General features: G+C 42.0%; 1 protein-coding gene across 9 annotated transcripts in view; it reads left to right on the top strand.

Annotated features, from left to right (window-relative positions):
• The first annotated feature begins 11,657 nt into the window (after nt 1–11,657).
• WNK1 (WNK lysine deficient protein kinase 1) overlaps nt 11,658–17,367 on the top strand; it is a 126,500-nt gene continuing 120,790 nt past the window's right edge. For all 9 annotated transcript variants that reach the window (XM_089527792.1, XM_089527791.1, XM_089527790.1 and 6 more), the window contains exon 1: nt 11,658–13,157. In XM_089527792.1, coding sequence (XP_089383918.1) covers nt 12,294–13,157 — 864 coding nt within the window. In that variant the 5' untranslated portion in view covers nt 11,658–12,293. The remainder of the gene's footprint in view (nt 13,158–17,367) is intronic.

The following is a 17,367-nucleotide window of genomic DNA, read 5'->3' as shown; positions in this document are numbered from 1 at the left end:
TATTTGGTTTATTGTTCCCATTTTGTTTTGGGTTCATGAATCTCTTCGAGTCATTGTAACTCCTTTGTTCTTCACACATGCCATTGTTTCAGGATAAAATGGAGCCATCTTCATTCTCTTGAAAGAGACAGAGCAATCCGAATCGATTTGGAAGTTTATTCACACTGCTGAAGATGTGGATCAATGCAGACCTTTCAGGAAAACTCGGGGGGGGGGGGGAGGAAATGGTATCGAATATCTGGGGTTAAGTGGTTTTTTTTTGCCAGCCCCCCCTCCCTAAAGTGTACTGAGTGCATTCAGGACATGTGTGAACAACAAGGATTAAAACTGGATTCATCCCAGATTATTTTCGTAGTGTGAATGGGGCCTCTGAATTGTAGTCCAAATAATTTTTACAAACTCTGGACAATATTGTGAGGTTGTTAGCACCATTAGGAACTTGATTAGGAACCTGACTCTCCTCTCAGTCACATTGGTTTCATGTTGCAACAACTGGATAAGATTGATTCTGATTAATCTCAAGAAGGAAAATTCAACTCTGGCAGGCAGAATGCTATCCTGCTGATATCCCAAAAGTAGTTTAATGACAGGAATATTTCTACAGAAACATTGAGCTTAACCATAAATCTGTTTCTAAGACAAAGGTCTCAAAAATAGGTGTAGTTAATTATTTAAAATACTTGCTCAGTTTTTGTCACCTCCTGTGAAGGGAAAAAGGCCTTGGCCTAGATATTTCACATTGGTTTGACTCAAGGTTGTTTGACAAGAACAACTGTGGTTGGGGAGGACTGTGGCTTTGGCGATAAAAATATTTGCAAGCAATTAACCAAGGTATGAACTTTCCCTATGATTAATTTTGAGGAGCGGGGAAGAGTCTCAATGGTCAAAGCTGCTTCAGTTTGTGATATCAGCAAGAAATGCATATTATGTGCTAACGTCCTCCTTTAAGCCATGGTGAACTAGTGGTATGAATGCCACTACTTCAGGTTTGGGCTTACCATTAAGCAGAATCAGATAGCTGTCTCAGGTGCCAAAGTCTGGCCTTTCATGTGTACTTGTGCACATCTATGTGTCCATAGAGCTGTGGTAAGATATTGGTAGCTAAATCTCTGTGGACTAGATGACCATCCCTGAAACCCTGTAAGTCGGCCTGGGTCTATGGAATTTTATTAGAATTTAGTACAAACATCTGTGCAGTAAGTAAATGGGTAGGACTTGCCTTCAATCAAGGGAATAATTTATACATTTAGAAAAAAGACCAATACTTTATTTCTATGTATTTGTACATTTATGTGTGCAAAAAAACCTCTGTCAGCTTTCTATACCAGGTTCATCAGGGCTCTAACAAGGACTTTAATGGAGTGGAGAACATGTGGTCCTTCAATATTGCTAGGTGGTAGTTCCCATCAGCCTTAGCTAGCATAGCCAATAGTGATGGATGATTAGAGTTGCAGTTCAATAACATGGAAGGCCACACATTTCCTATCCTGGCTCAGGGTCCAAACATGCTTTTTACAGGGCCTGGTACAAACCCATTCTCACACCATAATTCCTTAATCCATACATTCATGAACCATGAAAGAAAAAATCTGGGACACATGTGGCCAAGCAACATTAGAGTGTGGTCAAGATAGCAAATGTTATTAATCTGAAAGAACACATAAGTTAGGAAAGGCTGTGACAGCTCTGAAGAGTTTCCAAGGCTTTCACAAGTTTTTTAAAAATGTATGGGTTGTATTTGAGTGGGCAAGGAGAGATCACTCCCTCTTCTACTTCCAACAGATTCCACTGTTGCTCAATGGCAGTTCAATCTTGCATCCTGCACATTGTCACTGAGACTGAAAGTGTGCAGGGAGACAAACAGATGAGCTTGACAGAAAAACAGGTTGGCAAAAGTACTACCTGATTTTAAGTAACCTTGCTAAGAAATATGCAAGGTATTTTGGATATGTTAGCCTTTGCATAGTTTACATCTTTGATCCCATCAGTGGCCTAACCTGAACCTTTCTTTGAGTGACAAATTATTATTATTAATTTCTCTCTGTTGGAATCCCACAGTTTAGGGGAGATATGCTTGGGGAAAGTTTGGCCCTCCTGATGTGGCTAGACTGGAGGTCCACTAAGTCCTAAGCAGTATAGAGAAAAGTGAAGGATCCTGGAAATTGTGGTCCAGCAACATCTGAAGGGCAGCATCGGTAAACCCACCCCTGGTTTGGTGTGGAATTTAATCAATCCACTTTTTGCCGTGAATGTCACCATCCAGAGTTGTTATCATATTGTTTGTTTGTGTATGTGTTTGTTTCATTGTGTTGTTGTGTGCCTTCAAGTGATTTCCATCTTAATTATGATCCTAAGGTATTTCCCCCTGAAACTCAAAACAAACCAATGTTCGTGGGCTTCTCTTCTTTTTAGTAAGTGTAACACATAACCTCTGCCATGCAGGAAGGGGATGTTTTTGCTATGAAGAACCTCATAAAGATGCCATCTCTATGCATTCATGCTCCTCACTCTAGTTTAGTAAGGACCTAATCAGCTCTTTCTGGTGCCAAGCTCAATTGTGTTAACATCTGAAATATAATATATTAATCCTCTCTTAACTCTGTCCCTTAACATTATGGGTGTTTTGACAGCAGATTAGGGCTTTATCAGTGATCTTATTATTTGTCTGTAGTGAAACTTCAACATGAGAATCCCATTTAATGTTTTTTTAAGTGCTTTGTTTTAGGTTAGTACACCTGCAGCAATTCCTCTGCCAACTTTTGCAGTCATTTTTCCTATTTTTCAAAAAGTATTGTTGTTTCACCTGCTTCTGTCGGAACAAGAAATAATCCTAAAAGAGAAACAGATTAACTTGTTCTGAATGGAGAAACAAAGAAATCAGGTATAAAATTTCATGCAGTGCAATGTACAAAAGTATACCGTATTTTGTAAAGTGTAGCAATAGCCTCTGTAGGTTTTGAAATTATTATAGCATAGTTAATATTATATAAAGAAATTATTATAGCATAGTTAATCAAGATAAAGAAAAAAAAAGAAAGATAAAGAAAACTCTTGAAAATAAAAAACAACTGGAATTAGAAGCAACAGATATGAAAATAGGTTGGCATGCATCTCTTGTATATGATCAAACAGACAGAAAGTTTAACATGCATATTACCAGAAAGGCAATATTAAAAATCTGGAAAAAATATAAGGAACTTTTCTATAATAAACTTCCACTATGGACGTCACCACAAGAAGCTTTTCACAAAGTAGAGCACCCAGGAAACCACAAATGGATAAAATATGAAGATTGCATAACCAACATGAGAGGAAAGATGGAATTAAAAAACAAAGAAGTCTTAGAATCAGAGGGAAAGAAAATTAACTGGTTACAATACATACAACTAAAGATAATAACAATTAAAGATATAAAAAATAAAGGAATAGAAATAGAAAAAACAGAATTTGATAAAATTATAATGGGAAAAGAAAAAGGAACAATCAGAAAGATCTATAACATGCTTCTAGATTTTGACCAAATGGAAGAAACGGTAAAAGAAGTAATGATAACCTGGATGAAGAACATAGGGAAACCGATACCGTTAGATATATGGCAGAAATCATGGAAGATGACTCAAAAATTCACAAAAGGAAATATTTTGAAAGAAAATTATTTTAAAATATTCTATAGATGGTATTTAACCCCTTCTAGATTAGCAAAAATGAGAAAAAGTGTGGACAGACTGTGCTGGAAATGCAGAGAGAAAGTTGGAACAATGTACCAAGTATGGTGGCAGTGTGAGAAAACCAAAAACTTCTGGAAGCAAATACATAAGGAAATACAGGAGGTAAACAAGATAACAATACCCCTAAGCCCAGAATTTTTCTTATTAAACATAACAGAAATGTTGAATATAAAATTAAACAGAAATCAGACCAGTACATTACTTTATTTGGTGACGGCTGCGCGTATAGTCTTTGCAAGACATTGGAAAGAAAAAACAATACCCAACATAGCAGAATGGAAAATCTTTTCTCATATGGTATGGAAAAACTGAAATAAATATTATTATAAAAAAAAAAGATAAAGAAAAATGGCTACATCAAAAATTGAATCCCTAGCATGCTCTTTTGAGGGACCACTTAATAATAATAATAATAATAATAATAATAATAATTTATACTCCCGCTCTTCAGCCAAAAGGCTTTCAGAGCAGCTTACAGTTTGTTAATTAGACATTTCTCTGCCCTCAGGCTTACTGACTAACAAGAAACTTAGCCTTAAAGCTAGGCAGGATCTTTTCTAACATGAGCAACAACACCAGTGAGTTAAAGAGTCAGCATAAAACATCCATATTTCCCATTTCTTCATTTATTGACTCCTTCATAGAGTTTCTGGTTCCCTGTATTTAGTGATAAAGATTCTTGACATTATGCTGGACAGGAAAGCACAACGTTCACCTTAAAAGTGAGGGGAAATCCCAATAAACAGAATAAATTTTATAGGACATTCATTCCATTCAGATACTTGTGGCATGTAAAAATCTAGAGCAAAATGCTGATTACAGCCCACACCCATGATGCCACAATATTCTGTCAGCAGACAAACACACCAGAAGCATGAATGGGCATGAGGATTCTGTACACGATCCAAGTTACAAATATTAGCTGACATACAAAGGAAACGAAGGAGAAAGCCAGCAGACTTGCTGGCTTTGACATTAATGTACAATAAGATGTGTATAATAAGTGCATAATATGTGCACATAAACAATTTATTTTGGGTAAGTATTGTTTTGAGAGCCAGCATGGTGTAGTGGTTTGTGTTGGACTGGGATACTGGGAGACTAGAGTTTTAATCCCTCACAGCCTTGGTAAATCCACTGGTTTCCTTGGTCAGTCACACACTCTCAGCCTCAGAGGAAGGCAAAGGCAAATCCCCACTGAACTAGAAAATACTGAATAGAAAACACTGTGATAGGTTCACCTTAGAGTTGCCATAAGTCAGAAATGACTCTGAAGGCATATAATTGTTTTAGGGTGGGTGGCCATTTCTAGCTATTGCACATGCTCTGTACAGTATTTTGATTTGCTACTTCTGTACAGCAGGACTAGCAGAGTGAGGTTGATGCCTCAGGTGGAAGAGCCTGGGAGGTGGCAGGGAAGAGAAAAGGAGGAGAGACAGTTGTCTGTATATCATGAGAGAGAACTTAAGATGAAATTCTGTAGAGAGTTCTACACTGTATGTATGTACTTAATTTTAAACAAACACATGTTTAATGGTTGTTTCACCCAGAGAATTCTGGGAATTGGAGTTGGTGATGTTGGTTAGGGTTATCTTTTTTCTTACACATCTCTAGCCTGCTTGCAGAACTATTGTTCATATGTTTCTCTCCAGACAGAGTGACTATTAAGCTAGTGTGTGTGTGCATAATGCTGGTTGATACAACCTTACTTTAGAAACTGTCCTGACTGAACTAAGATTATCCTTGTATTAAATAACAGAATGGATTCTCAAACTTTCCAGCTCCATAAAACAATCACATCAACATTGTCACGCATTTCCCACTCTTATCTAGCAACACTATTCTAAGCTAGAATCCCACCTTCCAGTATCTATGTTAATCTTAGCAACTGGAGGCTCTTTGCTAATATCTGTAAAAATAGTCAGCCAAATTCACAGACTACAAACCTCCTTCTATGTACTTCGTCCCCATCAAACACTGTTTTATGCCTAGCTTCTCAGTTACTTCCTGGAAAGTCTCAGCTACTTCCTGGAAAGAGGTATGGCTGCTAATATTTATGTCACCCAGTTTTTCTGGAAGTAAAGGAAAGATTTATGGATTTGTTTTTAGACTTGTCAGGTATCACAAGATCTAAATTGTGTCTGTAGGCTAGGGCCAATAAAGCTGTTCCAAATTATCCTTCTAGCCAACCACAGTCCTGATGGCTGCAGTGAAACAGAGTAGCAAAGGTATTGTAAAATTTCCTCACTTCTTTCTTTTTGGGGGTGGGAGTGGGGGGTTTCATTCATAAATTCCTTTGCAAGTGGCATCCTGGGAGTATGGCCTCAGATCTGTGCTGTCTACCAACCCTTGAGCGGAAAACTTTCAGATACTACAGTACTTTGAAATAAATTGCACTGAACTCAGTTGGAATCCTTTTGACTGATTAAAAATGCCTAGTATCAGCATGCACATTTTCAAGGCAGAAGCATGCTGATGCAAGTCACTTGCATCACTAAAAGAATAATATGGGGAGGAATTTCTGTGTGGTTGGGAGGTGGGTAAGCACATAGAAACAGAAATGATCTATTGTATTTTCAGTTGCTGGCAGGGTTGAGTTTAGCTGAAGAAGAAGTCAGCTGGGTGCTTCATAAACTAGTTGCAGCAGTAACATAGCTTGATAAGTTACTTTTAAGAAGAGCTCGCATAACAACAACCAAAGCTATCCATAACACAGCTGTAGTAGGATAATGCCCTTGGTCTTACTCTTCTTCACATCTTGTATTTGTACATTCTCACAAGCAGACTTACATAGGTCTGTGCCTGGACCATTGCACTTCCCTCCCCTCTTCTCTGTCTCTGGACCTCTTAGATTTTTGATCTATAAGGAATTATTCTGATGAATAACAGAACGGGGGGGGGGGGGGAATTAAAGGAAACTATTGTGATAGTTTATCCTTATGACTGTTCTGTTGAAAAAGGAAATTGTTGAAATATAACTGTCTTAAGGAGCCTGCTCTGTTGTAAACAGGTGCTGAGTACAGGTGGATTTTAAGTACTTGTTTTCTTATTAAATGCCTGCTGTGCCCTTATAGCCAGAGGACCATTAATGGAGAGCAAGCTCCAATCGATAGATATATAAAGAAGAATCAATTGGGCTCCCTTGTGTACATAGTCTAGGGTGTTACTGGTTTCCCCCCTCTCTTCAATACCCTCCGAATAATTTGTATTCTGTGGAAACACATAGGCTGACTTCAGAGTTCATTGGATGCAGTTTTCTCATCTTAAGCATGTTATTGTGTTAAAATATTTAACAAACTCTGCATTGCTGTTTAATATAAAGTAAAATGTTATACATATTTAAAAGAAGAGCTAATTTAATCTAGGCATCTTAAACAATGCACAAAGCAAAAGGCTTATTCATAAACGTCCCGTGGTTCCCTTGAATTCAGACTGATCTTGTGAGGAAAAGAAAATATTACTGACTCGAAAAAAGGGGACGTGGTTTATACAGTTATAAAAGAAATAGCCATGTTAGTTTCTTGCAGTATAAAAGGGAGTGAGGAAGGGGGGCGGGGAAATAAATGTGGCAGTATCTTTAAGACAGTTTTTTATTTTTGCATGTGCTTTCGTAGCTATAAACCTGCTTCTTTGGTTCAGAGTGATAATAAAATGGCTTAGATAAACATTGCACACTGTTAGACAATCCTTCGTCTCTCCCTTTTCTCATTGACAGTGGAGTTTATGAAACGGAAGGAATTTCTCTTAAACTCAAATGCAAAGAAAGTGGGGCCAAACGCATTCACTTAAAGTTGCTAGTTTCACGCACTTACGTGAATATGCATTGCATATGAACTGGCTCCCCATTGCCTGAAAATAGCATGCCATGGCCCAAATTTGCATGTGGCAGTCTATCACGCAATAATGTGAAACCACATGATTGCGTTCGGACTGACTTCCCATTGCCCGAATTTGTGTGTAGTGGGTTAACACACAATAACGTTAAACCCCATGATTGCGTTCAGATTGCCATCGGATTATACTTCCAATTCCCCTTTTCTGATAAACTCCAGTGTTCCACATAGATGTTAATGCTGGCATCTCATTCGACTTGGCTTGTACAGCAGCATTTTGTATGTATTATCTGTGAATTATCTCAGAAGCATTTGTGACTAATTCACAGGCTGAATAGTTGGAATAAAATATTGAATTTATTTGAATACAAAACAGCAACAGTTCTCAGAAAAATTCAAACATAACTCCAATATACTGGAGTTTATCAGACAAAAGAAATTGGAAGTATAATCCAATGGCAATCCGAACACAATCATGGGGTTTCACATTATTGCGTGATAGACTACCACACACAAATTCTGGCAATGGCAAACTATTTTCGGGCAATGGGAAGCCAGTTCGAACGCAATTCGAATTCACGTAAATTTGCTGAACTAGCGAATTCATGTGAATGTGTTTTGGCTCCACTTTCTTTTCATTCGAAATTAAGAGAAATTCCTCATGTGTGATAAAGTCTACAGACCTTGAAGCCAACCCACCACAATGACCATTTTATTTTAGCAGCACCAGAGATGTGTAAAGTGCACCTGATGTGTTTCATATGTCCTCTTGCCAGGGCCTCCACTGCACCCAGGCCCCAGCTTCAACTGACCATGCTGAAATGTAAATCTTAAAGGCTATTTCTCCCTTCTCCAAACATTTTTCCAGGTCCTAAACAGTCTTTTAAAGAAAGCAGAAATAACCACAAAAACACATACTATTTTAACTACTCAGCATAACAAAATTGGAACAATATATATTCAAAGGACTATATAAAACTTTAAACATAAATGGTTTTATGTTTTAATTTATGTTGTACCCCACCTGAATGCTTGGGGAGAAATGGGTAAAATTATTAATCTAATGTAGATTATTATTAATATAATCTAACATAACCTAATCTAATTATTGTACTCTAGTAAAATATTAAACTTCTATGTGAAGGTGAAGGCTTACACGGCTGGCATCCATAGTTTTTTGTGGGTTTTTGGGCTATGTGGCCATGTTTTAGAAGAGTTTATTCCTGACGCTTTGCTGGCATCAGTAGCTGGCAGTTTCAGAGAGTGTGGCATGGGAGTGAGTGGTGTGTGTGTGTGTGTGTATAAACACACACACACTGTGTGACTAGGTTGGGAGGAGTGGTTTCCATGTTAATCTTTGTGTTGTTCTGTTATTGAATGGCAAGGCCGCAGGGTGGGAGGATATGCAAGGAGGATTTGTCTCTGCTTCATTAGTGATCATTGTCTGCTGGGAAGAACCCTGATCCTGGGTGGTTTGGTGTTTTTCAGGACTGGTAGCCAAACTTTGTTTGCTTTAAGGGTGTCTTCTTTCCTGTTGAAGTTGTCCAAGTCTTTGTTGATTTCATATTTGCCAGGGTTAGGGGCACAAGACCCCGTGAATATGGAAAAATTACAAATAACAAAAACACATGTTTTTACTTGATAGGACACCTCTTGGAATCTCTAGGTCAGTGATGGCGAACCTATGGCACGAGTGCCAGAGGTGGCACCCAGAGCCCTCTCTGTGGGCACATGTGCCATCAACCCAGCACAGAGTTTGCCAGAGTTTGTTGGTAGAAAGCCAGAGCGACATGGCACTTTGCAATAAATAAGTGGGTTTTGAGTTGCACTTTGGGCACTCGGCCTCTAAAAGGTTCACCATCACTGCTCTAGGCCCTCCAGTGAAACTCTGTGGTCAACATGCAACAGACACTGACCACTGAACTGCACTGGAGGAGCTACAAATGCCTAGTAGAGTATTCTCTCTAGGGATCTCTAGGTCTTTCAGTGCAACAGTTAGTTAAAGTTGACCATAGAGTTGCACCTAGATATTCCTAGAGAGAACATATTAATAAAATCTGTGAGTAATCAAATCCACAAATATCAAAGCTGCAAATATGGAGGGATGAGTGTATATATACATCCCACACTCTTCCATGTCAGCAATCTCTGAAGATGCTAGTCACAGATGCCAGCAAAACATAGGGAATAAAATCTTCTAAGGCCTCATTCCCATTATCTTTCAAATTGGATAGCAAATCGGTTTGAACGGGTTCAAATGACCCTGCTTCCCACTTAATCCGAATCGCTGAAGTGATTCCGAGAGGGGGACCATGCTCCAAACCCATGTAACCCATGTTTTTTTACGCTGTTTTTCCCCTGCTTCTTTTCTGATAAATCGATTCTGCGCAAATGTGAACCACAAGTGGATTGGAAGCGATTCAAATTTGCCCTTCGGACGGCTAGAACTGAATAATTTTGAATCGATTCATTGGTAAATGTGAACCACAAGTGGATTATTGCCAGAAAATGACAGAAAATGTGATTGGGGCAAATGTAGTGGGAACCACGCTCCCATGTCAAATCGATCCATTGAGTTGGATCACACACCAAATTTATCTGTAATTGGGAATGAGGCCTAAGTTAAGCAGTTGTAGTGAGGACAAATGATCAAAGAAATGATATAACAGAATATAGATTAAGATGGTATAATCAGAATGATTACGAAAAAGGTTTAAATAATTTTAAGTGAAAGGGATACAAGAGAAAGTCGAAAGATGAAAGGGAGGAAGGAAGTCAAAGAACAAGGGAGATTGAGTATAGATAGAGATATGTAGAAGAATGTTAGGTATGTAGGTGAGGTGTAGATAAGTAGAAGAGGGTAGGAGTAAGCGTCGGAGGTTGGAGAAGGGGTTAAGAGATGGTGTAGTAGATGAAGGGACAGATGGGAAGGTTAGTTAAGAGATGAAGAAGGGAAGAGAGGATTAAGAATAGGAGGTGAGGAGGAGGAAAGGGGAAGGAAGGGATCGAGGCGGAGTAGGAGAGAAAGAAGGAAGAGGAATGAGGAAGTAAAGAAGGAAGGAAGGAAGGTTAAAGGACAGAGATTAAATAAATCGACGTAGATATTGACTAACTTGTGATCGCTTTGTAATTCTATTGAACAATTTAACATTTACATTTGTAAATTTTTACGTATAAGAAAATTAATAAAAATGTTTGGGGAAAAAAGAATAGAGGTAAAAGAAGGTTGGAGAATGGTAATATGTTTGTATTTGTTTGATTGATTTTGTGATAGATTATCGATGGACTGATTGTTTGAAATAATTAGTAATAAAAGTTGAGTAAAAAAATAAATAAAAACGGAATAAATTCTTCTAGAACGAGAACGAAGCCCCCAAACAAAACACACACAAAATTAAACTTGTATGTTTTTAACAGTATTGAGGTTTTTTTAAATTTGTAAGCCACTTTGTATCGCAATTTCAGGAAAAAAGCGGGAAATAAATTACTACATATCTCTGTCTATACTCAGTCTCCCATGTTCCTTCATAGTACTACTACTACTAACAAATTAATAATAATAATAATAAATTAAGGTGTGTATTTGATTAAACTTTACATCTTCTGTTTGGGAGTGAAAAGTACAGAACCTAAATAAACCTTATTATTTTCCTCCTCCACAGAGGAATGAAAACAGATACACATACACATACACATACACATACATACATACATACATATATATATATATATATATATATATATATATATATGCGCTATGTTCCATATTTCTCATGGGGCAAAAAACCCCAAACCCGCCACACTACCCCTCCCCCAACAGAACCTTCCTAGTCATTTCTGAGAGGAAGACTACACTTCCCATCGGCCCCCGCTTCATTAGAACCCGCGTCGTGGTACTCTCGCGGTGCACCACGGGAACTCGCGCAGGCTGCCTTTGACTCTGGTGCTTGCATTCGAACCAAGCTATGACTACATTTCCCATGAAGCTTGCGGGGTTGGTACGCAGGCGCAGTGGACGAGAGTGAGGGGGGAGGCGGGTGGGCGTGGCCTCTGAGTCTGTCTCGCGCTGTCTGTGGAGAGGAGGAGGAGGAGGAGGAGGACGGAGAGGCAGAAGAGCGAGTGCGCGCGCGAGAGAGAGGTGTTGGTTTCGGGGCAGCAGCGTCGCCATTTGGCGCGGCCGCTTCGCCGGCGTCGTCTTCGTCGTCTTCGTGGTGTTCCGCGCGAGGAGGCCTTGTCCCTCAGAAGGCGCCGAGGGGACGCACAGCGGCGGCGGTTTATCTGCCCTGAGGCGAAGCCTGGCCTCTTCCTCCTCCTCCTCCGAGCGAAGCGGAGCTGACTGAGGGCGGGGCGGGAAGGCAAAGCGAGTCCGCGGCCTCGGCCTTCCATCCTCGGGGGCCCTTCCTTCCCGCCGCCGCCGCCGCCTCCTCCTCCATGTCGGCCCCGCTGCTCGGCCCTCCGCTGCAGAAGGATGGATGCGGACGCTGAGCGGCGGACAGACGCCCCTCCTCTCCTCGCGCTGCCGGCCTTCCTCCTCCTCCTCCGCCGCCGGCAGCAGCAGCAGCCGCAGCCCTCCGCTCCTTCCCTGAGGAGCCTCCGGAGCCTTCGGGAACCGCCGCCTTTGCAAGCGGAAGCGGCTCCGGTCCTCCGCGCCGGCCATTGACCCGGACTCTTCGGCGGCGGCGGCGGCGGCGGCGGCGGAGGCTTGTTCCCAGCGCGCCCCTCTCCCCCCGCCATGTCCGGGGAGCCCCCCCGGTTCCTGGCTCCTCCGCCGCCGCCGCCTAAGAACGGCTCCAGCTCGGACACCTCTGTCGGGGAGAAGCTGGGAGTGGCGGCCGGGACAACGACGGGCGGCTCTTCTTCCTCTTCGTCCGCCGCCACCGGGGATGCCGAGGGCCCCGAAGGAGGCGGCGGGGCCTCTGGAGTCCGCCATGAGGAGTACCGCCGGCGCCGGCACACGATGGACAAAGACAGCCGAGGCGCCGCGGCGGGCACCGAGCACCGCTTCTTCCGCCGCAGCGTCATCTGCGACTCCAACGCCACCGCCTTGGAGCTCCCTCGGCTGCAGCCCGCAGCGCCGCCGCAGCCGCCGCCGCCTTCCTCCGCCTCCTCCAGAGGCAGCATCCCCACAGTCCTGGGCTCTCCGCCGGAGTCGGCCAGCCAGGCGGCTCCGTGCGTGGCTCCTGCCAGCCAGGCCTTGTCCCCGCCGCCGCCGCCGCCGCCGCCTCCTCAGTCGCTCCTCTTGCAGCAGCAGCAGCAGCCGCCTCCAGCTGCAGAAACACAGGAGGAGGTAGCCAAGGAGGCCGCCCCTCCGCTGGCCAAGGAGGAAGGCTCGGAGGCCGCCCCGACGGCGCTGCCGCCCTCGACCAGCGCCTCGGCCGCTGCCGCCGCCTCCTCTTCCTCCTCCGCCAAGGACCTCCAGGACGAGAGGAACAAGCAGCAGGAGGACACCGAGGAGCTGGAGACCAAAGCGGTGGCCGTCTCCCCCGACGGACGCTTCCTCAAGTTCGACATCGAGATCGGCAGGGGCTCCTTCAAGACCGTCTACAAGGGCCTGGACACCGAGACCACCGTGGAAGTGGCTTGGTGCGAGCTGCAGGTAAGGATGATCTCGCAGGAGCACAGAGGTTTCTCAAGCCTGGGCTGGTTTTCGGCCTCAGACAGAGATTCGAAGCACGTCTAAAGTAAAAGCCATCGTGCGAATGGTTATCACGCACAAATAAAACCATTATCGGAAATGTGTCAGCGCTGAAATCCTGGAATTAAAATAAAAGGTGCTACTTTGCAACCGCTTTAATGGCGGGTTTTGTGCCGCGTCGTGCGAAACCGTTTTGCATGATTACACTATTTTTTTGGAGTATTTGTGTTATAAACTCCATACAGTTGGAAGAGACGGCAAGGGCCATCCAGTCCAGCCCCATTGTGCCATGCAGGAACTCACAATCAAAGCATCCCCATTGACAGATAGCCTTTCAGCCTCTGTTTAAAGACCTTCAAAGAAGGAGACTACCACTTTCCAAGGGAGCATATTCCACTGTCAAACAGTTCTTACTGTCAGTAATAGGAAAGGGCTGCTTATCCTTTGGTGGCATTAGCCATAGCAATAGCATTGACATTTCTATACTGCTTCATTGTTGAACTAAGTACGCTCATCCCGCTACTTTAATGAATTTGATTATTTACAGATTTTTATTAATACATGCTCTAGGAATATCTAGGTGCTCCAGGACAACTCAGTGGTCAACTTTAACCAAAGGTTTCACCGAAGGACCTAGAGATTCCTAGAGAGAAGACTCCACTAGCCCTTTGTAGCTCCTTCAGCACAATTCCCAGGTCTGTGTCTGGCAGATGTGGAAACACCACAAATAAAAAACCCCTATGTTTTTACTTGAGAGAACACCTCTCTAGAAATCTCTAAGTCCTTCAGTGCGACCTCTGGTTTACGTTGCCCACAGAGTTGTACTGAAAGACCTAGAGATTCCTAGAGAGGTGTTCTCTCAAGTAAAAACATGATGTGTTTGTTATTGGCGGTTTTTCCACATTCATGGGTGTCCTGTGCCCCTAACTCCAGCAATTGTGGACAGACGGGTGTAATCTTGAAACAGTTTACAATGTGTTAGCCAATTGCCTCCAACACGCTGGGTCCTCATTTTACCAACCTATGAAAGGATGGAAGAATGAGTCAACCTTGGAGCTCTGGAATTGAACTCACAGTCTTGTACCTGCAATACTGGCTGCAGTACTAGAATTTAACCACTGTGCTATCAGGGGTTTGAATTCAGAGATATAGCTGTGTTTGTCTGTAGAATCAGTATGTGGTGCAATGGTTCCCAAACTTTGGTCCTCCAGGTGTTTTGGACTTCAACTACCAGAAGCCCCAGCTAGCTTGGTCAACAGCATGGAATTCTGGGAACTGAAGTCCAAAACATCTGGGGGACTTGAGTTTGGGAACCACTGATGTAGAGAGATCTTGTAGCACCTTTGAAACCAACCAAAATAAAAAAGTTGGCAGCATGAGCTTTCGTAGACTTAAGTCTACTTCTTGAGATGCTATTGCACCAAGTGCACCTCAAATGCATTACCCCAAATGCATCTGAGGAAGTAGACTTAAGTCTATGAAGCTCATGCTGCCAGCTTCTTCCTTTCAGTTGGTCTCAAAGGTGCTACAAGATGGGCAGAGGTTCTTTCTGTATGTTTAGCCGGGAGAAGAAAAGGTTGATATAACAGCCCTGTTTAATTATTTGAAGGGCTGTCATATTGAGGATGTAGCCAAGCTTGTTTTCTGCTGCTTCAGAGAATAGGACATAGAGCAATGGATGCAAACTACATGAAAAGAGATTCCACCTCAATGTTAGGAAGAACTTCCTGATAGCAAGAGCTGTTTGACAGTGGAACACAATCCCTCAGAGTATAGTGGAATCTCCATCTTTGGAGGTATTTAAATGGAGGCTGGATGGCCATCTGTCGGAGGTGCTTTGATTGTGTGTTCCTTCATGGCAGGGGATTGGACTGGATGGTGGCCCTTGAGGTCTCTTCCAACTCTGTGATTCTATCTCTCTGTTTACTTGTCTTCTGAGGTTAGGGCAGCCACTTCATTGGTGCCCCAAGTGACAGTCTTGAAGGAAAATGTTGCATTTTCTAAGTACAGTTAGCCCTCCACATCCACAAATTTTTTTGTCCACAGATTCAACCATCCCCAGCTTGAAAATATTCCAAAAGATATAAGTTCCAACAAACAAACCTTGATTTTAACCCTTTTGTATAAGGGACACAATTTTACTACACCATCGTATTTAATGGGACTTGAGCATCCATGGATTTTGGTACCAACCGTTGGTCCTGGAGCCAAGCCCCAGCAGACACCAAGGGCGCACTGTGCCATGATTGTAAAAGGATGACTGTTCTGGGTATCTTTTAAATAGCAGCCATTTTCTATGTGTGTTAGATGTTAAGAATGCTCATTTACTTTAGTTCTTAGAGTGGAATCCACCAATGGTGAGTTTTTCCTCCACTGACAGAATGCTTCCATCATTCTTCATGCTTTCATCATAGAGCATGAAGAAGGGGAATTTTTAGTTGTTTCCTCCTCTCCCTGCAGCCGTCCAACCCCAAACTTTCTGTGTTGGGGTTTTGCTGAACTGTTTGAGCAGATTGGGGGATGCCATAGAAGGTTGCAGCCAGAGGGGAGTTGTAGAAAATTGTCCACTCTTAATTCTGGTGCCAACAGTATGGGAACTCTATGGGTTGTCCTCTTATTAGCATAGAGTAGACCTATTGAATCTTCTTTTGAATAGTGAGTCAACGCACAGGTAAATCCCATTATTAGAGTGACTCTGCTCTAATACAGATGTAAGTACAATTCAGGCCTGTGTCTGTTATGTTTATATGGGGCTTTAGGATTGTTTTGCTTCATATCAGTTGTGCTCTTTATAAAAATAAAGTAATACAATAAAGAGGTTAATTAGAGCCAGTTATATAAGATAACAATACCATGCCTGTTAAGAAATGGAGAATAACCTCTTTGAAGACATCCCCCAAAGCTGGGAAGCTCAAGAGTTTAGCAGTGTTTCTATTTAACTGGTGCAGACGTTTCATCTTAGTTGCCACTACTATGTGCCTGGTCAACATATTACAGGCGTTTTTTTCTATTATCTTAGTCTGTGCAACTTGAAATAAATGAAACATTCATAGTGTGATAGTTGTCTTGGAATAACTGTGTATAGGTCCCCCCCCCCCCCCCCCCCGTTTTTCCTTCATATAGGACAGATGTGTATTTCTGAAATGCTTGGGCATGAACTGGAGGAATATAGCTCTGCGCCACTTTTAGAGAAGGAAGCCCATCACATAGTATTTACCATGGCAGATATAGGAGGCTAAATCTGATGTTAATCTTACTTAGAGCAGACCTAACAAAGTCAGTGCGATTTAAGTTACTAACAGCTCTATTAATTTATATTTCGATTTTACTTAATCATATTGTAGGTAGGATTAATCTTGACAGCCAATGTGGTGCAGTGGTTTGAGTGTTGGACTATGACTCTGGAGACCATGGTTTGAGTCCTGGCTCAGCTATGTAAACCCAGCTTGGGCAAGTCACACACTCTCAGCTTCAGAGGATGGCAGTGGCAAACTCGCTCTGAAGAAACTTGCCAAGAAAACAGCATGATAGGGTCACTGTAAGTCTGAAACAACTTGAAGGCATATGACAACAGCAAAGGATTAATGTTAGAATTAGCCCTTGGTGCGTTGTTTGCCTTTGCTTCTGTGATGTTTCTGCAGTAAGTTCTTCTGTTTAAACTGTGAATTGACTTTTTTAGATGCATACATTCAAAGGGATTATGTGAATTAGATCAGGGTTACATTATGTCCATTTGTTTGCAGGTTGCCTCTCCTTTGGGATGTGTGTGTGCAAATGCATGTGCATGCATGCATATCTGTGCTAGTTTAGAAAAAATAACATGATGGTACTCAAGTGAAATACTTATATAATTTTTCTAATTAGATAAGTGGCAGTTTCCCTTGCTAGGTGGCTAGTATGCTATAGCCAGTAATTCATCCTAAATAGTATATATGGTTGGGCTGGGTATTAAATAACACGAAGTAAAAGAACTCTTTCTAATTAGAGAAACAATGCTGTCAAGATTTCCCAAAGACTGTGATATGAGCAGTTGGGTTGTCTGCACTGTTCATTAGTCAGGTAGAACCATATACTGAACATTTTAGATATATTAAGCTGCAAAAATCTAAACAATAAAAGTGTATTTTCAGAGAACGTCTTGTAAAACATGATGAAGTAGGTAGAGATTTTT

This window comes from Sceloporus occidentalis, unplaced genomic scaffold (genome assembly GCF_023333645.1).
Source record: "Sceloporus occidentalis isolate IW3139 unplaced genomic scaffold, rSceOcc1.0.p SCAF_5, whole genome shotgun sequence".
Taxonomy (NCBI): Eukaryota; Metazoa; Chordata; class Lepidosauria; order Squamata; family Phrynosomatidae; genus Sceloporus; species Sceloporus occidentalis.
This window is presented reverse-complemented; position numbering and strand designations above follow the sequence as displayed.